The following is a 26,744-nucleotide window of genomic DNA, read 5'->3' as shown; positions in this document are numbered from 1 at the left end:
AGATTGTGTGGACGGTGGATAAAGAACAAAGTTCAAGCTGTCCTGCAGTCCGAGAATACAACAGGGTCAACCGGGACTATCCGTCGGCGTCTGAATGAAAAGGGACTCTATGGTAGGATACCCAGGAAGACTCCACTTCTGACCCAGAGACATAGAAAAGCCAGGCTGAAGTTTGCCAAAACTTACCTGAGAAAGCCAAAAACGTTTTGGAATAATGTTCTATGGTCAGATGAGACAAAAGTAGAGCTTTTTAGGAAAAGGCATCACCATAGAGTTTACAGGGAAAAAACGAGGCCTTCAAAGAAAAGAACACTGTCCCCACAGTCAAACATGGCGGAAGTTCCCTGATGTTTTGGGTTTTTTCTGCCTCTGGCACTGGACTGCTTAACCATGAATGGCATTATGAAGCCAGAAGACTACCAACAAATTTTGCAGCATAATGTGGGGCCCAGTGGGAGAAAGCTGGGTTTCCCTTTGAGGTCATGGGTCTTCCAGCAGGACAATGACCCAAAACACACTTCAAAAAGCACTAGAAAATGGTTTGAGAGAAAGCACTGGAGACTTCTAAAGTGGCCAGCAATGAGTCTAGACCTGACTCCCATAGAAAACCAGTGGAGAGATGTGAAAATGGCACCCTTCAAATCTGGCCAAAGAAGAATGGTCTAAAATTTCAGCAGAGCATTTTAAGAAACTCATTGATGGATACCTGAAGTGGTTGTTTGCAATTATTTTGTCTAAGGGTTGTGCTACCAAGTATTAGGCTGAGGGTGCCAATACTTTTGTCTGGCCCATTTTTGGGGTTTTGTGTAAAAAGATAATGATTTAATTTTTTTTTTCACTCTTTTGTGTTTTTTCATTGCAAGCAAAATAAATGGAGCTATTACCACCAAAGCATTTGTAATTGCAATCATTTTCTAGGAGAAATTGAGCATTATCTGACAGAATTACAGGGGTGCCAATACTTTTGGCCAGCAGTGTAAGCTAGCTTTGAACACGCATGCTCCCCAAAATATAGCATATGTTTTTAAAAAGGGAACTGGAGCAAAACTGAATTCAGTTGTACCTTAATGACGTATACAGTGCCTTGCAAAAGTATTCGGCCCCCTTGAACCTTGCAACCTTTCGCCACATTTCAGGCTTCAAACATAAAGATATAAAATTTTAATTTTCTGTCAAGAATCAACAACAAGTGGGACGCAGTCGTGAAGTGGAACAAAATTTATTGGATAATTTAAACTTTTTTAACAAATAAAAAACTGAAAAGTGGGGCGTGCAATATTATTCGGCCCCCTTGCGTTAATACTTTGTAGCGCCACCTTTTGCTCCAATTACAGCTGCAAGTCGCTTGGGGTATGTTTCTATCAGTTTTGCACATCGAGAGACTGACATTCTAGCCCATTCTTCCTTGCAAAACAGCTCGAGCTCAGTGAGGTTGGATGGAGAGTGTTTGTGAACAGCAGTCTTCAGCTCTTTCCACAGATTCTCGATTGGATTCAGGTCGCCAAACATATAGTTTTGCATTGTGGCCAAAAAGTTCCATTTTGGTTTCATCTGACCAGAGCACCTTCTTCCACATGTTTGGTGTGTCTCCCAGGTGGCTTGTGCCAAACTTTAAACGAGACTTTTTATGGATATCTTTGAGAAATGGCTTTCTTCTTGCCACTCTTCCATAAAGGCCAGATTTGTGCAGTGTATGACTGATTGTTGTCCTATGGACAGACTCTCCCACCTCAGTTGTAGATCTCTGCAGTTCATCCAGAGTGATCATTGGGCCTCTTGGCTGCATCTCTGATCAGTTTTCTCCTTGTTTGAGAAGAAAGTTTGGAAGGACGGCTGGGTCTTGGTAGATTTGCAGTGGTCTGATGCTCCTTCCATTTCAATATGATGGCTTGCGCAGTGCTCCTTGAGATGTTTAAAGCTTGGGAAATCTTTTTGTATCCAAATCCGGCTTTAAACTTCTCCACAACAGTATCTCGGACCTGCCTGGTGTGCTCTCTGCACTTTAAACAGAACCCTGAGACTATCACAGAGCAGGTGCATTTATACGGAGACTTGATTACACACAGGTAGATTCTATTTATCATCATCGGTCATTTAGGACAACATTGGATCATTCAGAGATCCTCACTGAACTTCTGGAGTGAGTTTGCTGCACTGAAAGTAAAGGGGCCGAATAATATCGCACGCCCCACTTTTCAGTTTTTTATTTGTTAAAAAAGTTTAAATTATCCAATAAATGTTGTTCCACTTCACGATTGTGTCCCACTTGTTGTTGATTCTTGACAAAAAAAATTAAATTTCATATCTTTATGTTTGAAGCCTGAAATGTGGCGAAAGGTTGCAAGATTCAAGGGGGCCGAATACTTTTGCAAGGCACTGTATATCAATGTACTCACATTATTTTTGATCAATCATCATCCATAAAGTCTTCATCTTCTGTTTCCGAAATGAACAGCTGGGCAAGTTCGCCGTCAAACACTCCAGTTTCCCTCTCGTCCTTTTCGGAGTCTGTCTCGTTGCCATGCGGCTACTCAGAAATACGAAATTTTAGTTTTCGTTGACTAAAACTAGACGAAGACAAGCACATTTTGAAATGACCAAAATACGACTAAGACTATTAAGTATTTTCGTATTTTCGAAAATTAAAATGGCTGCCAAAAAGGCTACGATCTTACACATGAAGGTCATTTGTACTTAAACATTACTATTTAATACTGGAAGTTGGAAGAATTAACATTTGATGTTTCTGTGAAAAACGCAATGTTGACATTTAAAAAGCCTTGAATAAAACAATGACCTGTTTCCTGTTGGCAGCAGATAAGTCTCCAAGGTCAACAAGGCAAACCAGTACACTTGCGTAAACAGTTGCCGAAAGCTTCTAAAAATACATTTTAATATAAGACATGGCCCATGGCTCACCCAGTTGCTGACAACAGCTGGCTGCTTGAGTCTACTTTGTAATTTCCGGTTTAAATGTGGCATTGTTATGGCAGAAATAATCTCGTTTAGTTTGATTTTGTGGTGATTGAATGAAACGCATACAATACGTTTTGTGAAACCCACACAATTTATCCAATGGAGTGAAAAGTGGGACTGCTTGCTGGGGAACACAAGTGGCACAAGATGCACCATATTAGCCCATCCCCCTCACTCTTTCTCTTGCTCTACATTTAATCTGACTGCATGTGTGTGGTTTATTTAAGTATCTCTAAAAACAATGTGAATTTTTCCTTTAGGCGTTCGTGACTATGGAAGGTGTGCCACCACAATTCGCCACCTTTTGTCTGATAATAAATGTGATTTCAGTTTAACCTGGTAAAAGTCTAGAGGACAAACTACACACGCCCCGAACATCACGCCACTACACTTTTCATATTATTGACAAGTCTGTATCAGTCCCACTCTCTCCTTTCTTCCTTTATCTTCTTTGCCCATTCAAATCCCTCAAACACATTTTCCCTACCTATATCCAAAAGCCGTATTCTTTTGGGCAGCTCTTTTAATTTTCGTCTTAGTCTTTGGGATGATACTTCTTAGTCTGTCAGTTATTAGTCATCTCATAATGTGTTTGTCTTCGTCTCGTTGTAGACAAAAAATGTTTTCAGGTTTCTAACCATTTCTAATTAGACGTGCCGATTACCGGTTTCAAAGTATGCCGTGGTATGAACACGTCAAGGCTTCAAAACCACGGCCGCAGCTTAGAGGAGGAAGGCCAACCGACATGTAAAACATGTTTGCGAAGGGTGGCTGCCGAGGAGGCAATACCTCCAATAAGATGTCGCATTTTTACAAAATTAAAGGTTACTAAACACTGTCATGAACGTTTCCCACCAGCTATGACAGTTAACTCCAGCGTGTTCAGTGTGTCTAGTGGTGGTAAAACATAGTGTTTTTTTCTTTCTAGCAACTGTCTGTGTTAAGAAAGAGGTGTACATATAATGTAAACATGACACAGTCATACACACGTGCGTTTTATGGAAAATATTTCTATTATTTTTAGGGCTGTCAAACGATTAAAATTTTTGAGTTAATTACAGCTTAAAAATTAATTAATCGTAATTAATCGCAATTCAAACCATCTCTAAAATATGCCATATTTTTCTGTAAATTATTGTTGGAATGGAAAGATAAGACACAAGACAGATTGTCATTTAACATACTGTACATAAGTACTGTATTTGTTTATTATAACAATAAATCAATAAGATGGCATTAACATTAACATTCTGTTAAAGCGATCCATGGATAGAAAGACTTGTAGTTCTTAAGAGTTTCAGGAATTTTATATTAAAACCCCTCTTAATGTTTTCGTAAAATTTGTAAAAATTTCAATCAAAAGTAGAGTTAATATAATAATAATAAGAATAAAAATAACAATAATAAAAATAGAATGACCAAAGTCTGACTAAGTTTTACGTGTATTTTGCATAGCTATTTTGATATGGAATGCCAGTTCATTTTGCATTGTTGTTTAACTGTGTGTCAGAAATAGGGCCTCATTACTATAGACTGAAGTGCTTTTCTTTTTGTGAACATTATTTTTTTTGGGAGAGATAGGAATATTATTTTTGTTGTGCTTTCACTAAACGATTCTTATGTTTGTTGTGAAGGAGTTGCTGAAGCTTATGCCAATAAACGGCGCGGTCCAAAGAACGCCTGTGTCCACTCGCCTTTACTGTATAACATATCTGTACATATCTTACCCAAAATACAACAAGAGACACATAATTGCCACTAAAAGGAAGAAAACTTACCGAAATATGTGTGGAGCACAAATAGCAATTTGCATTGCATTGTGAATACAGCATAAACGTCTCACAACTACTAATTCTCCCACGTTTAGAAGAAATAACATGAGTATGGAACGGCACTGCCCCCAAGCGGCCGGTGGCATTCTCTTCACTCTTAATGTCCATAAACGGCCTCATTTAAATCTGTTTGAGGCAATGTGCGAGCGAATCATTCAGTGCATGCGTTAATTGCGTCGAATATTTTAATGTGATTAATTAAAAAAATTAATTAACGCCCGTTAACGCGATAATTTTGACAGCCCTAATTATTTTTGTTCTGATGGTAATAATGTTAAGCCGTGGCAGTAGATTTAGGCTCACCTAACCTGTAATTGCAATAGCATGATACTGTGACATTTTGGCTTAAGGTTATCATACCGTCAGAATGTCATACCGGCACATGCCTATTTCGAATGAACATTGACAGACGAGCACGTACAGTGCCCTCCATAATTATTGGCACCCCTGAAAAAGATGTGTTTTTTAGCTTCTAATATATATTTTTTAATTATAATAATATGGGACCTTAATGGAAAAAAAGAGAAAAATCCAACCTTCAATACAAGTGCATTCATTCAGTGGGGAAAAATCCCACCTGAAGAAAAATGTATTTGACGTCAAATAATTTGTGTCACAATTATTAGCACCCCTGGTGTTAATACTTTGTACAACCCCCTTTTGCCAACAAAACATGGTCTGGGGACTGAAATGGCCATGGGAGGAGCTTGATTTTGTGTCTGGTGAACCATTTCTGTGTAGATTTGGCCATATGTTTAGGGTCTTTGTCTTGCTGAAAGACCCAGTGACAACCCATCTTCAGCTATCGGGCAGAGGGCAACATATTTTGATTTAAAATGTCCTGGTATATCTAAGCATTCATGATGCCATGCACCCTAACAAGATTCCTAGGGCCTTTGGAAGCGAAACAGCCCCACAGCATCTCTGACCCACCCCCATACTTCAGTGGGTATGAGGTGCTTTTCAGCATGCGCATCTTTCGTGGCACGCAAGACCCACTTAGTGTTTGCTGCCAAAAAGCTCAATCTTGGTCTCATCTGACCAAAGCAGTGTACTTTTGTTTGGGACCAAGACTGAGCTTCTTGGCAACAAACACTATAAGTGGGTGCTTTGAAATACCAGGACATTTTAAATCAAAATCTGTTGCCCGAAAGCTGAAGATGGGTCGACACTGGGTCTTTCAGCAAGACAATGACCCTAAACATATGGCCAAATCTATACAGAAATAGTTCACCAGACACAAAATCAAGCTCCTCCCATGGCCATCTCAGTCCCCAGACCTTGTTTTGTTGGCAAAAGGGGGTTGTACAAAGTATTAACACCAGGGGTGCTAATAATTGTGACACACATTATTTGATGTCAAATGATTTTTTTCTTTATGTGGGATTTTTTTCCCCCACTGAATGAATGCACTTGTATTGAAGGTTGGATTTTTCTCTTTTTTTCCATTAAGGTCCCATATTATTTGAATAAAAAAGATATTAGAAGCTAAAAACACATCTTTTTCAGGGGTGCCAATAATTATGGAGGTCACTGTATTATACCGTCTACAAGGACAACACCAACACACTCAGCAGGAAAACAGTACATTATTTTCAATTCATTTTACCCACCTGGATGCTACGAACTGTATGTATATTTATTTAAAAAAAATTTTTTAAAAAGACGAAAACTGGCTATCGTCTTGTTATGTTAGTCATCCAAGACATGTTTTCAAAAAACAACACTGGTCAAAAGTGTCTATGTGAGCTGAGTGCAAATTGAATACCAATCCTGACAATGCGAGTTTGTATACTACAAGGTATAAATTGTTTTTAGTAGGTTCTTTTACTACAGGTACCAGTTCAGTTCCACAACTGAAACCGACTTTGATTTTTTTCCTTTCTAGGTATGACACTGGTAAAGATGGCTTCATTGACCTGATGGAGCTGAAGTTGATGATGGAGAAACTGGGGGCTCCACAGACACACTTAGGCCTAAAGAACATGATCAAAGAAGTGGATGAGGACTTTGATGGAAAGCTGAGCTATCGAGAGGTGAGTCTGTTTAGTGGATGGATTTGTGGATTTGGTCATTTAACAGTTGAAAAGAGAAATCACATGAATAGAATTCAGTTAAAGTCCAAATACAGTAAAACATCTGATTAGAAAGAGTTGTCTTTTATAAAAATGAGTTGTAATTTGTAAAATGCAAATGACAAAAAAATGGGTTAAAAAAATGTCGACATCGGCCCGCTATATCGGCAGGCCGATATCTCGATGACCCTGTAAAGACTAACCATTTGCCGTGAAAGAATCTGACCTTTAAGCCAGATTGCGGGAATCATGCCAGCCGAACCGCTGGAACAACGCTAGCGCATTTCCAACGACCCGGGCTGGTGGAATCCCGGCCAAAAGGCCAAACTCTGGGTGTTCACCTTAGTCTTAACCCCTTGTATTGACTTCATTTTAAAAGATGGAAAAAGGCTTCAAAATACAAGTTAACAATTTATTCCGACTCGACAGCAATCATACAGCATAGAGAGACCCAGGCGTGGATCCAGGCTGACCCCATCACAAAACAGTAAAAAATTCCTAAAAAAATGACAACGATTAGTTAAACATTCAGTCTTTTAAAGGCTCTGGAGAGGCGGGCTGTGGACCGGAAGAAGGGTGTGTTTGGACGTTGTTGAGGATTATTGTCTGTTTCTGGATTGGACTGGAGGATTCGGGCGTTACTGTTGTCTTTTGCCACCTCAGCGCCACGTTAGTGCTGAGTGTTCACTTTTCGGTCACGGGTTCCTCCGTATCAGATGTTCCTTGTGGCAAGACGAGATGTCCCACTTTTTGTTTTAGACTGTCCTGAAGAACTGATTGCGGGATTTGTTGGTGTAGACGTGGACTTGTAGATGTCTTGCCTATCACCTGGTTGTCAATCTTGCTCAGTCACCTGCATGATACTCGCGTTGGGCTTCCGTGGTCAGTAGGCGTCTTGTGTCTTTCTGTCCTTATCTGCTCGTTGTCTTGGCTCTGCAAGTTCTAATCATTCCAAGTCCAACTGGTTATAATATTAAATTTATTCAGTTTATTTTTCTTAAACTATGATATAAATGCTATTTATTTTATATTGGGTGTGTTAGAGTAATTCAATAGTAAATATGAGCCAAGATGCTATTACCTGATTGATTATATTAAGTGTAGTGCTGCAACGATTAATCGATGAACTCCAGGAATTCGATTAGAAAAAACATTTGAATTTAATTTTGCTGCTGTGAGTATTCGTTTAATTTAAGTGGCGTTGTAATGGTTTGTTTTGAAAGTGTTTGCATTTAGCTTTATTGATTTGGGTGGATGCACTGCCCTCTAGTGGAAACAGTGAGTAAGACATAACTCATTTCACATGACTAAATTCAGCTGCTCCCGGTTAAGACCAACAAAAGCTAAGTTTTTGTCTGAGCTAATGTTTTTTTTTTTAATGCATTTGCAATTTACTTTTTAGATATTTTTTTTTTTTTTTTTTTTTTTTTTTTTTTTGAAGAATTATTTGGTGGAATCATTTGTTACGATCATTGGAAAAAAATAAAATAAAACGTTAGCATTTTATAGCATTTAAGCAAGCGGACTTTTGCTATGTAAGTTATCCAATTGTTCTTTTCCTGTACTGATCCTCATTAATTTTTTAATACCGTTTCAGGCTCAGCTTGGGCATTTTAATTTTTTATGTTCCTTATCCGATTACTCGATTATTCAAACTAACTAGTTCATCGATTGACTACTAAAATAATCGATAGCTGCACTCCTAGTAAAGTGTGTTAGAGTAATACAAACAGTCAAACAATAAATACGAGAAAAGATACTATTCCCTTCAGCCGTGAAGACCGATTTAAAAAATGGACATCCACTGGTTACTTGTAGTTTCAGACTGGCTAGTATGTTTTTCTCTGATTTGCTAATAGTTTTCTTTGTAAAAGGGAACTGTGCATCCATAGCTGATAACATTAACTTGTAACGATATAATGTTACATGAAATACACTCCTTTAAAATTGCCAAGTTTATAATGCTTATGTTTTTTTTTTTTTTTTTTTTTTTTTTTACAAATGAAGTAATAAAATGTACAAACTCTGTACATATTGAGTGGTCAGATATGAAACGGCGCCCCAGAACAGTTTGTGTACGTACACAACTGACATTCACCATCAAAATTGAACTACTGTTTCTCTTTCTTTAGTTCTTGTTGATCTTCCGAAGAGCAGCAGCAGGGGAGCTTCAAGAAGAGAGTGGTCTTATGGCACTAGCCAGACTTTCTGAAATCAACGTCTCCACTGAGGGAGTGAGTGGGGCCAAAGACTTCTTTGAAGCTAAGGTATGTTTTTATATTCTCAGGAGGGAAAGTATTGTGGAACATTATCATTTGTTTTGTTTTACACTATAGGCCAAAAGTTTGGACACACCTTCTCATTCATGTTTTCTTTATTTTCATGACTATTTATAAATTCTCACTGAAGGTAATTAACTATGTAACTATGAATGAACATTTGTGGAATTATGTACTTGGCAAAAAAGTTACAGTAACTAAAAACATGTATAATATTCTAGTATCTTCAAAGTAGCCACCCTTTGCTTTGATTACTTTTTCCCCACTCAGGGTTGATTTAGTGGAATTTATCGCTTTATCAATGGGGTTGGGACCTTCATTTGTGGTGCATTGAATGAGGTATGTCCAAACTTTTGACCTGTACTGTATGTACTACCAACCAGCGTTATTTTTTTCAGTAGTGAGTAATCTAATTAACTTTTCCCATCTTTGCAGCGCTGTTACTGTTACTGAGGATATGGGTTAGGGGCATGTTTATACAATTTGGTTGAATGAAACGCGAGTTGTCGTATTTTGAAAGCTGCCTAGACAGAGCAAAGCGGGAAGGGGGTGGTTACATTGTTGCAAACGCGAAGACATTGATGATGATGATAGTGGGACGGACCGTTAGCATAGAGTTAGCTCGCTTGTTAGCATTAGCATTTAACTTGGCGAGCGTCATCTTAAAACTCTTGGGCAACTGCATTGTCATCACCAAGTTAGCGTTGCCTTGTAGACTCTACAATATAATAATACATATATTTTATTATTACCAAAAATAGGCACTTGCCCTAAACATTTCTTGAATGACCTATCCATTGTGTGATGTTTTTTCAATCAAAACAACTAGAGCAAAGACAGGAAAGGCAGAAGATTCAGAACCTCACATCCATATGGAAAAATACATCTACAGTATATACTAGTGTATATGTTAGGGGTGTGACGATACACACAAGTCATGGTTCAGTACGTACCAGGGTACGGGGGTCATGGTTCAGTGCTGGTTCAGTACACCAGGAAAAACAAAAAGGCTTTGTTTCTCACAGCATTTGAACGTAAAGTTTGTACTGTTACACTCTTATATTGGTGAAATTTAAAACAAAAAAGTGTGACCTACATTTTTTTAAAAATTAAAAATAATTTCAATTCAATCAGTTAATACAAACATCTTTGATGTGAAAGATGTTATAAAATGTATAATAACGTGTAGAACATGAAAAGTCACGTCAGTCACTTTTCTGAATAACTACCGTATTGGCCCGAATAAAAGACGGCCCTGATTATAAGACGGCCCCCTCTTTTTCAAGACTGAAGTTTGAAAAAAGACTTTTTGAACACCAAATTAATTTTTATACAGAAAATAATTACTGTTCATCCGAAACAAATGATTATAACAATATAGTTGAGAGAAAAAGCATGTTATTTTGCCTTATTGAAATCTTAATATCTGAACATTTAAATATGTAAACTAAAGTGCAATCACATTCGTATATGAATGACTTCTGGTTTTTGAAATGTAAATAAACCAATCTATTGTGATAAAACATCAAAATTGCAATAACAGCATTAACCATCAAAGTGAAGTCTAACTGTAACTGTAGTCTTGAAACAAATCTGAATAAGGGAAAAACATTGCAATGAAATTATGCAAACTGGTCAAACTTGAGAGTAGCTGAGATCTGTCATGACAGAACATCGCTTCAATGATATCTGGCGCCATTTAGCGTCGTGAATGGGTATAACATCTAGACCGAGAATATAAGACGACCCCATCTTTTTCAGTGTTATTTCAACGCAAAAAACACAGTCTTATATTCGGGCCAATACGGTAATTACTCTTACAATGAGGTAATTGACTTACTAACTCAATTACGTTTTGGAACAAGTAATTTGTAATTGTAACTAATTACTTTTTTAAAGTAAGATTAACAACACTGCTACCAACTAGATCAGGGGTGTCAAAAGTGTGGCCCGCGGCATGGAAATGGCCCGCCATGGGCCCAATCCAGGCAGTGTCCTGACCTGCATATTTTATTTCATTCATACAGTACTCTTGCGATCGAACATTTGGAGACACTTAACTATCAGTAGATGAGAAAGTGTCTCAAAACCTTTGACCGTGGGTGCACATAAAAAAAAACACATCACACTTTTATTGTGACTCGGACCCATCGAGCAACAAAAGGTTCCTGCAGAACCAATGCCTGTGTGTAGAGTAGCCAAAAATATTACTCGAGTAAGAGTAGCATTACTTTAAAATATCACTCTATTTCAGTATAGGTAAAAGTAGTCATCCAAAAAAATTACTCGAGTTAAAAAACAAAAACAAAAAAAGGATTCAGCGAAATTAATATTCAAGTAATGAGTAACTGGCAGTGTTGTGTTCGGCAACTCTTCTAATGTTTGTCTTTGTCTTTTGGATGACAATACTTATTAGTTTTATGGGCCGTTTACATGGTGACGCTGCAACACCAAGACGCGACAATTGTGTTGCGGAATGGCCTTGCTTTTACTTGGAGATGGCGAAAACGGAAGGGGAAGACGCACACTTTTGATTCCGGCCCTCAAATGGAACACTCCCGCTCTGATGACGTCAGCACTCGCACACGTCGCTTTAGGCATGTGCCGTCGCTGTTAGTAATCATTCATGACTAAAAAAAAAAAAAAATTTTTTTTTTTTTTTTTGCCTTTTGAAGCAAAAGGAAATGACGCATGGATGCCATAGCTTTTTTTTTTTTTTTTTTGCCTTTTGAAGCAAAAGGGAAAAAAATGCATGGATGCCATAGCTTTTTTTATTTATTTATTTATTTATTTTTAAAATCTTGACAAGCAATGTTATACAATCATTTAAACTTTAGATTTAGATTAAGAAATAGATTTTTAAAATAATATGAATTTATCGGTAATATTGTAACATATAACCTGGTGCAATAAAGAACAATCAATACCTTCAGCTACATCATGACTACTAAAATTTAACAGTGACTTTTGGCAATTTCTATCATGTATTGATGGCTGCACTTCATGGCACTTCAGCTGGCAATTCAGTTTGACTTGAAGGTAGTTCGTTAGTGTGTCCAATTAAAAGGTCAATTGATAAAATTAACTTACCTATGCAATGAGTCAGTGAACATTTCCAAAAATTAAGTTGGTAACTCAGTTACCTGAATGATAGAGTAATTATTTACTTGGCAAAGTAACTGGTGTTACCTTTCATGTTTCTTTTGTCATTTTTTCCCCCCAAAAACAAAAACTTAGTAACCTTTGCTGTTTAGAAGTCATTTAATGTTGTGAATTAACTGTTAAAGTTTTTAAAATTGCTCCTGTTTTTGCATTAGTCCTTCTGTCTACTTTCGACGTGAAAGTTTTAAAACTGTTTCGTCATTTAAAGATAGATTTAAGTCAAGATTTAGCCGATTTAAGAGTATTTTAAATAAAAAGTTACTTAGGTTCGCTTGGAAGGTTTACTACAACATAGCCTTTTTGGGAAGTCTACTGCTTTAAAATGGCGGCTATTTACAAACACCGCCGAGTCTGTTATTTCGCATGTAGTTCTATATGCATGTGATATCTAGGCATAGATTGTAGGCTGTTGGCTACAGTCAGGAAATATTGGAGCCGCCTAGCATCGCATTTGCTACAACGTCACAACAAACACTCTTCTCTCTCTGTGTCCATGACTTTTCTCGCGTCATTCAACCAACGTAGTAACGCACACTGTCTCGTTGCCGAAACGGTGACAAAATCCGAACGGAGAATGACTTTTCTCGCGTCATTCAACCAACGTAGTAACGCACACTGTCTCGTTGCCGAAACGTTGACAAAATCCGAACGGAGAAAAAAAACGTAATGCACGAAAAACGTACAGATTTTGAACGTACGGCGCACACATTTAAAAATCTGTGCTCACTTGTACAAATTACGCCGAAACCGTACAACTTGACAGGTATGCTATAGACCAGTATTTGTTGATTTATGTGGGTTAATAGGTAACACTTTATTTGACAGGGGCATACTAAGACTGTCAAAAGACAGTCATAATTATGATACGACACTGTCATGGGCATTACTGAATGCTTAAGTGTCATCCAGTAAATTATGTCACGAACCCCATTTATGTCCAGCTTGGATCTTTTACATCCATTTATAAGTGAGATCATTTGCCGGATAACACTAAATGACATATGTTATTAGCAATCATTAATGGTCATGACCAGTGTTGTTAATTTTACTTTAAAAAAGTAATTAATTACTGTTACAAATTACTTCTCCCAAAAAGTAATTGCGTTAGTAACTCAGTTACCTGAATGTAAGAGTAATTAGTTACTTGGCAAAGTAACTAGTGATATATTTTTTTTCTCCCAAAAAAAAAAAAAAAAAAAAAAAAAAAAAAACAGGTCACACAATGTGAAGCTTAAAGGGTTTGGGGGACAATTGGCCCAAGCCCAATTCTTTACCCTCCACTTAACTAGACACAAGGGTATTGCGATAACTAGCTAGTAACCTTTGCTATGTGTGGAAGTCATTTAAAGTTGTGAATCAATCGTTAAAGTTGTTGAAATTTCTCCCGTTATTGCATTAGTTCCCTTCTGTCTACTTTAAACATGTGTAAGTTTTAAAACTGTTTCATCATTTAAAGATAGATTTAAGTTAAGATTTTGCCGATTTAGGAGCATTTTAGATTTTAAAAAATTACTTAGGTTCGCTAGGAAGGATCTCTACATCAGGGCCTTCCTGAGAGGTCTACTGCTTTAAGATGGCGGCTGTTTACAAACGCATGTAGTTCCTAAAACATGTTGGCAATGCAGCAGTGTCTGTCATCTGCATCTAGTTATATAATATGATATCTACCGTGTCATGTGGGCGTAGTTTGTCGGCTATGGCTGCAGTCAGGTATTATTGGAGCCATCTAGCATCGCGGTTGCAACGGCGTCTTTCCCACTCCTGCTCTGCTCTCGTCCCCGTGAGTCCGTTTCTCTCAGACTTTTTTTAATTCAACCAACTTAGTAACGCATAGTAACGCACGCCTTTCCCGCCTCAGTAACGGTAACGGCGTTGCCAAGATGAGAAAAGTAATTAATTAGATTACTCATTACTGAAAAAAATAACGCCGTTAGTAACGCCGTTATATTGTAACGCCGTTATTAACAACACTGGTCATGACAGTGTCATGTAGGCCTGAACGATATTGGAAAAAACTATTGCTGCGATTATTTGGGGGTTTGCGATATATTGCGATATTAAAAAAAAATATATATATTTTTTTTTTAAAGAATTTTTTACCAGATGACTTGAATAGCTGTTTGGAAAGACTTTCGATGGCTCATCATGACCACAGTGTACAGTATTCCATGGTTTTTCGCGGTTAATAGGGACCAGAACCCGCCGCGATAAGTGACCCCCCCCCCCCCCCAATTTTTAATTTTTTTTAATTTGTGTGTGTGTGTGTGTGTGTGCTCAATGTATTTATTCAGATCTAGCACTGGAAAGAGATACATATAAGATATGTTTTTTCTCACTTTTTTCCCCCAAAGTATGAGTTTAAAAAATGTATACATGTGTATATATGTATATATATATATTTTAGTAAATGCTTTTTAAGCACTTCAAATGTAATAATTATGATCAGCTTTAAACATAACTGTCCCACCTTATCATTTTTAAACAAGAATAAAGTACTGTAGTAGAAAAATGCTTGGCTTTATTAAGTGCTTCTGTTTACCTAACAGGGCTGTGACTCTTGGAGTGACATGTAGAAATTAGAAACTCTACATGATCACTTCTGGCGTTTATTTTATATGTCTCGAACATCTCCACATCCCCCCCACACACACACAATCACACATTCATTCCAGCCCTCGCTTCCTTGCAGAAACGGTTTAACAAGTTAAACAATGATTGACACATTGCTGCCCGTGTGAAGTCAGCTTCTTTGGCCAGATCAAAGCCATCGTTAACTTTAATAAGCAAGTGCTGCAGTGATTGAGAGCTGCGAGAGGGGGTGGGGGAGGCTTTGGGAGCGAATAAAGCAGAACAAAGGCTTGTGGATTGGGGAAAAAAAAACAAAAACTATCGCACGTCCTTGCAATGGGACTATCGCGCATGCGCACATCGCGGTGGCGATGTTTAAACGATATATCGTTCAGGCTTAGTGTCATGTCATAATTATGATGGTCTGGTGACAGTCTTATGGCGCCACTGTCAAATGAGGTGTTACCAAATACCATAACTAGCAATTAATACAACAACTGGAACAGTAACTGAAGAAATCATTAGCACAGCACATAAATTTTCATTGTTATTTACATCTGTAGCGCTGCATTGCATGCTAGGAGGCATGTTGGACAACACCAGTGTTGACAGCAGGTGGCAGCAAATGTTGTCTCTTCCTAGGGCGCAGTGATGGTCAAATGAAGCTTCTTGAAGGAATGAAGTTTTGCAGGCAATTGGTTCAAAGCTTCATGGTGGTTCATTTGGTCTTATGATAGTCGTATGATGCCACTGTCATCAGTTAATATCTTTTGGTGTAAATATCCCATAATACAGTGAAGACAGTTGCGATTTATAGTCCAGTGCGGCTTGTCTATGAACAAATGTCGTTTTCGTGTCAAATTGGGTTGGTGGCGGCTTATAGTCAGGTGCGCCTTATCGTGCGCTTATTACGGTATGCAAAACTGTCCTTCAAAAGACTTCTTTTTCTATACCTCACCAGATGCAGGCGCTGTCGGTGAGCAGCAAGTTCGAGGCCGAGATCCGAGAAGAGAAGGAAGAACGCAAGAAACAGGAAGTGGAGAAAAAGGAGAGGCAAGCCGCCTTCAAACAGCTTCAGTCGGCGTTCTGCTCATGACGATCTAAAGGAAGCACACGGCAATCCTGAAAATGCACATTCATCGTTAGACAGATTTCAAACTACATTCACATATCTTACGTTCTTCAAGCTCCGAATTTGGCACTTTATAACAAAGTTAGTGAAACATGCAATTCAAATATTTTAGCAACTAGATAAGATTAACTGTTTAATGATAACGGAAAAGTAAATGCACTTCATCAGATAAGAAAACAAATAGGGACCAGTCCAAATGTGTGTGTGGGTCTGTGTTTGTGCGTGCTCCATTTTAGTGGATTTACACCCAGTAGTCCAAATATTAATTTTAGTATTTGATAAACACTGTACATGTTGTCTTGCATTCCTTCATTGACTTCAAACTTATTGTCTAATGCATGTGATGTTTCAGTATTGTCATGTTGTTTCACTCCGCTTTTTTTTTTTTTTTTAAGAAAATGTGTTTATTCAAAAGTGACATGCAGTGTACGTGTGTTTGCGTGACCTAATATATTTTAAAAATTTAATTGCATGACAATAATTGCTCACGGGGGGGGAAAAAAGAAGCCTCATGCAATGTTGGCGCATGACTGAGTCTCAAATCTTTCCTAAAATTATGGCCTCAGCCATTTTTTTCCCCCCTCGGTGGTTTCAAATCATCTGTTGATGGTTGCCACCTCTGCTATAACAGTAAAACAGATTATGCAATTTTTCACCTGAAATGAAATGAATAAATATGACATTCACTGTTTAGTTCGGTTTTTCAAATCTGTTGAACTGGTGAAAGGCATTTCTTGTTTGTTCTGTACACTGTGAAATCCACCTTCATCACATTTTTTTTTTTTTTTTTTTGTAATTGTAACAAGACATGACAGAACTCACTGTGTCAATGTTTTTGCAAGCGCAATCTGGAGGGAGGTGTCCTCACTTGGTATACAGAACTGGAAACACAGGGAAGCTCTTCAAAATGCAGCTCAAGATTTTTTTTTACGCAACAGTTCATCCATTTATACACAGTGTCTGGTATAACATTTCAATGGTTCCTGCCAAGTTGGCATTCATCAAGGGATCGCGATCAATTCAGAGTTCCAAGTTTTTTTTTTTTTTTTACCCACCCTTGCTAATGGAACTTTTTTTAACTTCCAATTATTTTGCATATTAAGATTAGTGCATTGTGTCAATTTATTCAGCACGCATAGCTATTTTAGGCTACCAGTATACTTGTATGAGAACCACTGATCAAAATGTAGATTGTACCGAAGTATATTTTTTCATGAAATTGCGTCATATCTTTCCCCTACATTCAATTTCTTCATTTGTAATCATTCTCTTGGCTACTCTGCTTCCAGTATGTTAATATGGATGCTGATTTTTTTTTTTTTTTTAATGTTTGGCCCAATCAGATTTTAACCTCTATGTGCTGCCGGCTGTAACATAAACTGTATCTGCAATGGGACATTTTTGTTCTCCAGCTCAGTGGTCCCCAACCACCGGGCCGCGGACTGCTACCGGGCCGCAGAGAAATAATTTATTAACGACTGCAATCTGGCCTGTGGCTCTTGACACGTCAATATCCGTGTCTACTCTATAGACTAATCAGAGTTAAGATTTGTATAGGTTGCCATCAAGTGGTTGGCTGCAGTTTTTGGGGTGTTTGCACACCTATAGCAGCCCAGCGCTAGTTAATGTAAACAGTAACTTTAGCTGCTGTTGGCTGTGGGCGGCGACATCTTTGGACAGCTTTTTTTATGGAGAAAAGGCCACCTGAGCCAGAACCCTACTACCAGTCCATTCCCGCATAATATGTGACTAAAAGCTAGCAAACGAGGCAAGAAAAGCGAATGCACTGAAAGCATCATAGCTCATGGCGAACCGTATTGCTAAAGCTAAAAAAACCTTACACGATTGAAGAAGAACTCATTATGCTTGCGACCACGGATATTTGCCGTTTGTCATTTTCTGCCATACATTTTCTGCCGGTCCGTGAAAATAAGGCCCATATTACACCGGTCCGTGGTGCAAAAAAAGGTTTGGGACCACTGCTCTTGCTGAGTGTCGATAACGTTAAACTTTTGTGTTCTCTAATTGCTTGGTCAGAACATTACATTTTAAAATAAGTCTACAAGACGTTTGAAATTTTTTGAAACCCTCAATTTGCTGACCGAGGAGAAATTTTATTATAGGCTGATATTTTGTCCATCAGAAACTATCTGTAAATGCCAAACTGAATCTGAATTACTTCACTAAGAATGACTAAGATTATTTTAAACGATTAATTGGATGAATCACTTTTTTAAATTACCTTCACAATTTAACTGGAAATAGTTTTAGGCATGTGGTAAGTAACAAGACAGAATGGATGACCATTCAAAAATATTTTATTAAAGCGTCCTAATTTAACTGTAGTCTACAACTGTACTGTTTAAAGTACACAAAATGTGTTAAGTATTTAAGGTTCTGCGTAGAGAACATAAAATTTCTCGGTACACAAATAAGACAAAGTCCTTGACATTTTTTATCTTGTGGGCAAAGTGCAGATCTAAATTGTGTCAATGACTCATTTATTTTCTTTAAACCAAACAAAATCGAATGAGGAGGAGGCAGACTGTAATGAATCGGTTTTCCTTATCAAACAGTTGTTCATAAATACAATCCAATTTCAAAGCACTCTCTCGTATGACAATTTACAGTTTGAATGGGAGCTTGTGTTGAAATGAGACTCGAAGCCAGGGGTCCCCAAACCTTTTCCTGTGAGGGCCACATAACTTTTCCCTTCTCTGATGAGGGGCCGGGTCAGTTTGTAACAGAAAAAGTGTGACAATTGCAGGAGTGCCTTAAATGTAAAAATGTATTGTTTTTCAGAAAGCCACAATCAAATAACCCTTTCTGGATTCTTCACGGAACAAAAGTAAATAATAAAAAAAAATAATAATAATAATGTAATGTAATATAATAATAAATTATAACACTATTAATTAATTAGATAATAACCCAAAAACCCTCTCTGGGTTCTACACAGAAAAAAGCCAGAAAATAAATAACACTCTTGGGGGGGGAATGTTCAGGGGGCCGGATCAAATGTGGAGCATGCCGTAGTTTGGGGACCCCTGCTCTAAGCTGTTATATGAATGGGCATAGACTTTATAATATAGTCACGGGGCGCGGGGCCGATAAATAGGGGGCCTGCATTGTTGGCGAGGCCGTCAAAGCTGACCGAGTGGAATCACAAAGAGCTTTTTTCGTTGAAAATTTTAATGAATTAAATGGTTAAATCCCTGAATTCTTTATCGAGATATGGACGTAAAGCAGTCTTGATTCTTGGTTAAAAGCAAAAAAGAACGAAATGTGCAGTCAGCATTTATTTTACTTCAATATGTCGAAATACAATGCTAGTCTGATAGTAAATGTGGCTAGCGGGCGCATTATGTAAACAGCTTTTTTGGTGAAAATTATTGTGAATAAATGCTTAAATCCCCGAATTCTTTATAAATATGGATGTAAAACAGTCTTGATTCTTTGTTAAAAGCAAAAAAAAAAAAAAACGTTTTACGGAAAAATTGCGAACTATGATGCAATTGCAGTAGCGGCTAATTTATTCCATTGATTTTTTTTCACAACGTTTCAAAATGCATAAATGGTTCAAAAAATATAATAATTACCTTGAATCTTCGAACAAATCACTCCTGAGAAACCCTTCCTGTTTGTATGCCCTACAGCTTTCATTTTCAACAGAAATCCGGCGTTAGATCGCTACGTCAGTGTGTTTGTGAATAGCTCCTCTTGATGTGGGCAGCCCCCTACTTGAAGGCGAGGCGCAGTGCATGACCGATCTGACCCATCAATACCATTATTAAGTCTATGGAATGGGTTTATGTGTGTGGTTTCTTTATAAAAAGTTTTGAAACAACTTTACTATCTAACAATAACTCAAGTGCTGATACACTTCTCCATAACTCAATACAAACTGACACTTAAGACACTGATTAGTCTCATCGCTAACTACCTTAGCGCTCTGTGCCAAATAGTAATATTGCATCAACAAAGAATACAAACAATATAATGGCGTACCGCAAGCAACACGTCACTTTTGATCATTAATATTCATGACGTTAGCAATTGTGGCTAAGCGGGTTAACCTCCCGTTTGTCCCTAATAGTAAATGCATGGAAATAGTGTACGAACGAGATGTTTACTGAGCTAAACCTACTAATTCTGTCAGAAAATGATGATGAAAAAACATACAAATGTTCAGTTAAAGAGATGGCTTGAGTGTCGAGGACTGAAAAAAGAGCCGACATGAACCAGAGTTAGCTTTTTTATTGACATCTTTTTCTTGTGTGCATTGCCTTATACCACTGATGATGTCATTCTCCTGTTTCAACAATATATCCTTTACCACCATATGCCCTTCCTTTCTTATGTACTATATCCTCTGTCTTATGTCTCTGACCGTTCTTTTGGGCAATTTACATTGCTATTTTTATGTAGAGACCTCAAATGCTACTCGTTGACAGCCAGCGAACACTTTAAATTTTTTTCATTAATAACTAATTTTAATTCTATAATTTATTTACACTTCCCCCTTACAAAAATTATTTTTTTTACAACAGAAAAGGTAACAGTGGCAGTAGATACCATTTTTAAATTTTTCAGGTCATTCATTGTCAGACAAGCAGCACGGCAAAACGCCACACTAATAAGTAAAAAATATCAAAATGGCTTACCTCTTCTTCCTCTGAATGACTATGGCCCCCCAAAAATGTGTAATGCATATGTAATGTGAATGGCTTCACCTTGCTGGCATTAAACTGGTCTTTTGAACGTCTGCGCAAGTTGATCCATTCTTCAAAATTTTTCCTCCGAGTTTTTAGGTTTCGGGAAACGTATGAAGAAACATCATATGTCGTAATGTCTAGAGTCGTTCCTACAAGTTCCATAGCAGCAGTGTTTAATCGTCATGTTCTTTTTTGAATGATTAACAGAGAAAACAAGCCGAAATGACATGGATTGTATTCGAGGGCGTGTCTATAATGGCCCACTTCCGCGATACAATGGCGACGTCCCGGTCTAAAAATGGCATTTGTGCGGTATGCTGTTGGATTCATTTACTTACCTCTGACGGAGGCACACTGGATCTAACACCACAGGAAACCCCCGACACTTTGTAAAGTTATTCATTTAGCAACCCAACCTGAGTGTAGCAGTGAACTCTCTCTCTCTCGCATGCTCTAATCACAGCCTCATATTACATAAAGACCCAAACGGGACTGCTATTAGGCGCTGGGAAAAAAATCGATTATCAAATTCGTTGGCAGCTAATTTATTAATCGATTTGTTGTTGCAGCCTAACGTTCACTTGAATCTGAATAATGTGGTTTGAACTGTAATTTTGCAAACAATGTGAGAAAGTAAAATTGAAACCTATAAATAAAGTAATTCGGATTCAGTATGGCATTGTCAGATTCAGTGTCTGATGGCAAAAATATCAGCCCATATTGAATGGGTTTCGGGAATACAATCACTTAAAAATCCAATGAATTAGGGGATTTATTAAGAACAGCTATTCATAGTGAGGAAAGGTAATGGCATGTTTTTGTTTTTGATCGTTTCTATACTGTAACTGTGATAATGGTTTTATCAGGAAGGTCGGATGATTTGCATGCAGTAAAGGTTTTCTTGTTGTGTGTCTGACGTCACAAGGTTTTTGTAAATTGTCCGGTCTTGTTTTGGCTTCCAAAATAAGGGCAAATTAACATCCCAGTGAAATTGGATGCAATTGAATGAATGTGTAGCAATACTTGCTGCTGATGCAGTAGTAAGCAAGTTTTTTTATCCCTTTAAGTTCTCAAACGCGGATCTTGTGTTAATCTGTTATCACATCTGACAAAGTTCACAATGGTGTGCTCATTTCATAAATAGGCAGCTCATAAAAATAGATCTACTTGGTTGTATTTTTATTTCTTGCAGACACTTTAGAGTGAATCTTTTGTAAGCAATTATTTCCCCCATTTTAGAACAAGTGGTTTTCTCTTGTGTTACTACACATATAATTTACACATTCCTAATTGTGCCATAGATTGAAGTGTAGCCTCATACACTTGCGTTTTGTTTCTTCCTGTGCAGATTAGACATAGAGAATAATTCAATCAAAATAAATTGTTAACCAATCATCCTGCAATGTGTTGATGTACTTTGCTCTTTACTCCTCACCCCCACACTTACTCCACCTTCCTCCTGTCGTTACCTAAATGACAAGTACTTTAACTCATTGGCTCCCATTGACGATGATGGACAAGAAACACATCGGTTGTAAAAAATAAATGGTAATTACATTGGTATGAAAGAGTATATAAACCTTTTGGAATTACATTTCTGCATAAAATAACCATCAAATGTGATCTGATCTTTGTCAAAATCACACAGATGAAAAAAGTCTGCTTTAACTAAAACCACCCAAACATATATCGGTTTTCATATTTTAATGAGGGCAGTATGAAAACGATGACAGAAGGGGAAAAAGTAAGTGAACCATCACATTTAATATTTTGTGCCCCCCCTTGGCAGCAATAACTTCAACCAGACGCTTCCTGTAGCTGCAAATCAGTCGGGCACATCGATCAGGACTAATTTTGGCCCATTCTTCTCTACAAAACTGCTATAGTTCAGTCAGATTCCTGGAATGTCTGGCATGAATCGCTGTCTTTAGGTCATGCCACAGCATCTCAATGGGGTTCAAGTCTGGACTTTGACTTGGCCACTACAGAATGTGTATTTTGTTCTTCTAAAACCATTCTGAAGTTCATTTACTTCTCTGTTTTGGATCATTGTCTTGTTGCAGCCTCCATCCTCGTTTTAGCTTCAACTGTCTGACAGACGGCCTCAGGTTTTCCTGCAAAACATCCTGATAAACTTTTGAATTCATTCTTCTGTTAATGATTACAAATTGTCCAGGCATTGAGGTAGCAAAACAGCCCCAAATCAAGATGCTCCCTCCACCATGCTTAATGGTGGGGATGAGGTGTTGATGTTGGTCAGGTGTTCCATTTTTCCTCCACATATGACATTGTGTGTTACTCCCAAACAATTAAACTTTGGTTTCATCAGTGGACAAAATATTTTGCCAAAACTTCTGTGGAGTGTCCAAGTGCCTTTTTGCGAACATTAAACGAGCAACAATGTTTTTTGTTGTTGTTGTTGTTGATAGCATTGGCTTCCTCTGTGGAGTCCTCCCATGAACACCATTCTTGGCCTTAGTTTTACATATAGTTGATGTGTGCAGAGATATTGGACTGTGCCAGTCATTTCTGTAAGTCTTTAGCAGACAGTCTAGGGTTCTTTTTTACCTCTGAATATGCTGCGTTGAACTCTTTGCGTCATCTTTGGTGGACGGCCACTCCTTTGGGAGAGAAGCAACGGTGCCAAACTCTCTCCATTTGTAGGCAACTTCTGTGACTGTCGATTGATGAACAGCCACTTTTAGAGATGGTTTTATATCCTTTCCCAGCTTTATAAAAAAATAACACAACTTGATCGCAGGACTTCAGACAGCTCTTTTGACCGAGCCATGATGCACATCAGACAATGCTTCTCATCATGACGTTTCTTACCAGGTGTTTGTTTTATAGTGGGCAGGCCAGCTTAAAACCAATTATCAGTTAAAAAAAAAAAAAATGTTTTCAATTGCTCTTTAAATCTCCTTAGGCAGAGGGTTCACTTATTTTTTTGTCATTGTTTGCATACTATCCTCATTAAAATATGAAAACCTATAAATGTTAGGGTTATTTTAGTTAGAGCAGACACTGTATTTTCATCTGTGTGATTTTGACGAAGATCAGATCCCATTTGATGGTGATTTTATGCAGAAATGTGAGGAATTTCATAAGATTCCGATACTTTTTCACATCACTGCACATTGACCTCATGGTAATTTTGCAACCTCTTACAACAGGAAACCTATCAGCAACCTTCGTGCTGTTGCAACTACTTTGCTATTTCACCATCAATGCCACTGAAACATCTTTCAAATGCCAACCATCCCTGCTCAGATGGATTCCACGTCATTGGCGGAGAATGAGCTCATATCAATCAGAATACTTGTCGAGTATCATTATAGCAGTCATATTAAGCAGTAAAGATGTCAAGAAAAAAGGGGGAGCGCTCTGTATTGCCGCATTATTCAATCGTTAGTCACATTGCGATTTATGACAAAAGCAGCCAAGTATACGACACGACAGCAGCAATTATCTAAAGGTGAAAAGGTCACAAATCCGAGAGGGCTTAAGATATTTGAATGGCCCATATTATCTGTCTGGTAAATAGTTGCATGTTGTACTTGTATCGCAGAGACTACTGTGTGTATCACTTATCCTGTTGAGTACGTTGTTGCTGTTAAAAAAAGAACATGTATTTTTGTCATAGATAAAAATGGTATATATTGTTTTAGCAGAGACTTATAAGTTACCAAACATAAAAATGATGAGAAAAATATATTTTTGCGCACCGGAATATATGTTCTGTGATCTCACTTCCTGCTTAGAAAATCAACGGAAAAAAATTAATAAATAAAAGATGAAAAGCAATGATATGATGCAGTCCAACAGTCTCATTACTGACACCCAGTGCTGTTATTTGGAAAAGAGTTCATTTAAACGTAATGTATGTTTTTATCAAATATTTTGTTTTGACATTGAAAATAACCATTTTCACACTCTACCGGCTATTTTCGATGATTTAGACTGATCTTTCAAGCGTTGCATATATGGCTACATTAACTGTGCAAATTTGATTTTAGAGTATAAAAAGAAAATGTTTTTGTTGTGTCTCTGTGCACTGTAGTCATTGACATCAATCTCAGACACCTGTGATAGATTGCCTCTCAGGTGAGCCCAAATAAAGAAAAACTGCTTGAAAGTGATGTTCCACAATATTAAGCAGGACACAGGTTACAAGCAATAAGGGGAAGAAAAATGATCTCTGCTACTCTGTAAGACAGTACAGTACATTGCTCAGTTTATGAAAACAATGCATACAGTATATAACAAAAATGAGTACACCCCTCGCATTCCTGCAGATATATATATCTTTTCATGGGACAACACTGACTAAATGACACTTTGACACCATGAAAAGTAGTCTGTGTGCAGCTAATATAATAGAGTTAATTTACTTTCCCCTCAAAATAACTCAATATATAGCCATTAATATCTAAACCCCTGGAAACAAAAGTGAGTACACCCCTTAGTGAAAGTTGTCAATATTAACATACAACATGTCAACATGAAATACTTTGTGTGGCCACCACTATTATCCAGAACTGCCTTTACTCTTCTGGGCATGGAGTTGACCAGAGCTTCACAGGTTGCCACTGGAATGCTCTTCCACTCCTCCATGACGACGTTGCGGAGCTGCTGGATATTTGAGACGTCGTGCAAGTCCACCTTCTGCTTGAGGATCCCCCAAAGATGTTCTATTGGGTTCTAGTCTGGCGACGTTTGGCCAGTCATTCACCTTTACGCTCAGCCTCTTCAGTAAAGCAGTGTTCATCTTGGAGGTGTGTTTGGGGTCATTGTCATACTGGAACACTGTCCTGCGACCCAGTTTCTGTAGGGAGGGGATCGTGCTCTGCTGCAGTATTTCACAATACATGTTGGAGTTCATGTTTCCCTCAATGGAATGTAACTCTCCAACACCTGCAGCACTCATGCAGCCCCAGACCATGACATTCCCACCAACATGCTTGACTGTAGGCAGGACACACTTATCTTTGTACTCCTCACCTGGTCGCCGCCACACACGCTTGAGACCATCGGAACCAGACAAATTAATCTTCGTCTCATCAGACCATAGGACATGATTCCAGTAATCCATGTGCTTTGTTGACATGTCTTCAGCAAACTGTTTGCGCGCTTTCTTGTGTACTGTCTTCAGAAGAGGCTTCCTCCTGGGGTGACAGCTATGCACACCAATTTGATGTAGAGTGGGGCGTATGGCCTGAGCACTAACAGGCTGACCCCCCACCTCTTCAATCTCTGCAGCAATGCTGACAGCACTCCTGCGACGATCTTTCAAAGAAAGCATTTGGATGTGACGCTCAGCACGTGCGCTCAGCTTCTTCGGACGACCAACCCGAGGCCTGTTTTGAGTGGACCCTGCTCTTTTAAAACGCTGGTTGATCTTAGCCACTGTGCTGCAGCTCAGTTTCAGGGTGTTGGCGATCTTCTTGTAGCCTTGGCCATCTTCATGTAGCGCAACAATACATCTTTTAAGCTCCTCAGAGAGTTCTTTGCCATGTGGTGCCATGTTGGAACTTTTAGTGACCAGTATGAGGGAGTGTGAAAGCTGCACTACAAATTTGAACACACCTGCTCCCTATGCACACCTGGACCTAGTAACACAAACAAGTCACGTGACATTTTGGAGAGAAAATGACAAGCAGTACTCAATTTGCACATTTGGGGATGTAGTTTCTGAGGGGTGTACTCACTTTTGTTGCCAGGGGTTTAGATATTAATGGCTATATTTTGAGTTATTTTGAGGGGAAAATAAATTAACTCTATTATATAAGCTGCACACAGACTACTTTTATTGTGTCAAAGTGTCATTTTGTCAGTGTTGTCCCATAAAATTAAATATCTGCAGAAATGCGTGGGGTGTACTCACTTTTGTGATACAATGTATTTCCAAAGAACTTACGCATGACCATCGAACTGTACTGCATATTAATATAGGATCCCTTGTTTGATATCACTTTATAAAGCCTTACACCCATTGAACTTGTGAG

The 26,744-nt window shown here is 38.1% G+C and overlaps 1 protein-coding gene across 1 annotated transcript in view; it reads left to right on the top strand.

The window, feature by feature from the left end:
* Positions 1 to 24,548, top strand: part of efhd1 (EF-hand domain family, member D1) — a 47,780-nt gene extending 23,232 nt beyond the window's left edge. Inside the window, exons 2-4 of the mRNA XM_057838653.1 lie at positions 6,697 to 6,844; positions 9,016 to 9,150; positions 15,854 to 24,548. Of these exons, the coding sequence (XP_057694636.1) occupies positions 6,697 to 6,844; positions 9,016 to 9,150; positions 15,854 to 15,988 (418 nt within the window). The 3' untranslated portion in view covers positions 15,989 to 24,548. The remainder of the gene's footprint in view (positions 1 to 6,696; positions 6,845 to 9,015; positions 9,151 to 15,853) is intronic.
* The last annotated feature ends 2,196 nt before the right edge of the window (positions 24,549 to 26,744 follow it).

The sequence above is a fragment of the Corythoichthys intestinalis genome, chromosome 6 (genome assembly GCF_030265065.1).
Source record: "Corythoichthys intestinalis isolate RoL2023-P3 chromosome 6, ASM3026506v1, whole genome shotgun sequence".
Lineage (NCBI taxonomy): Eukaryota > Metazoa > Chordata > Actinopteri > Syngnathiformes > Syngnathidae > Corythoichthys > Corythoichthys intestinalis.
The sequence above is the reverse complement of the archived record's forward strand: the minus strand, read 5'-3'. Positions and strand labels throughout refer to the sequence as shown.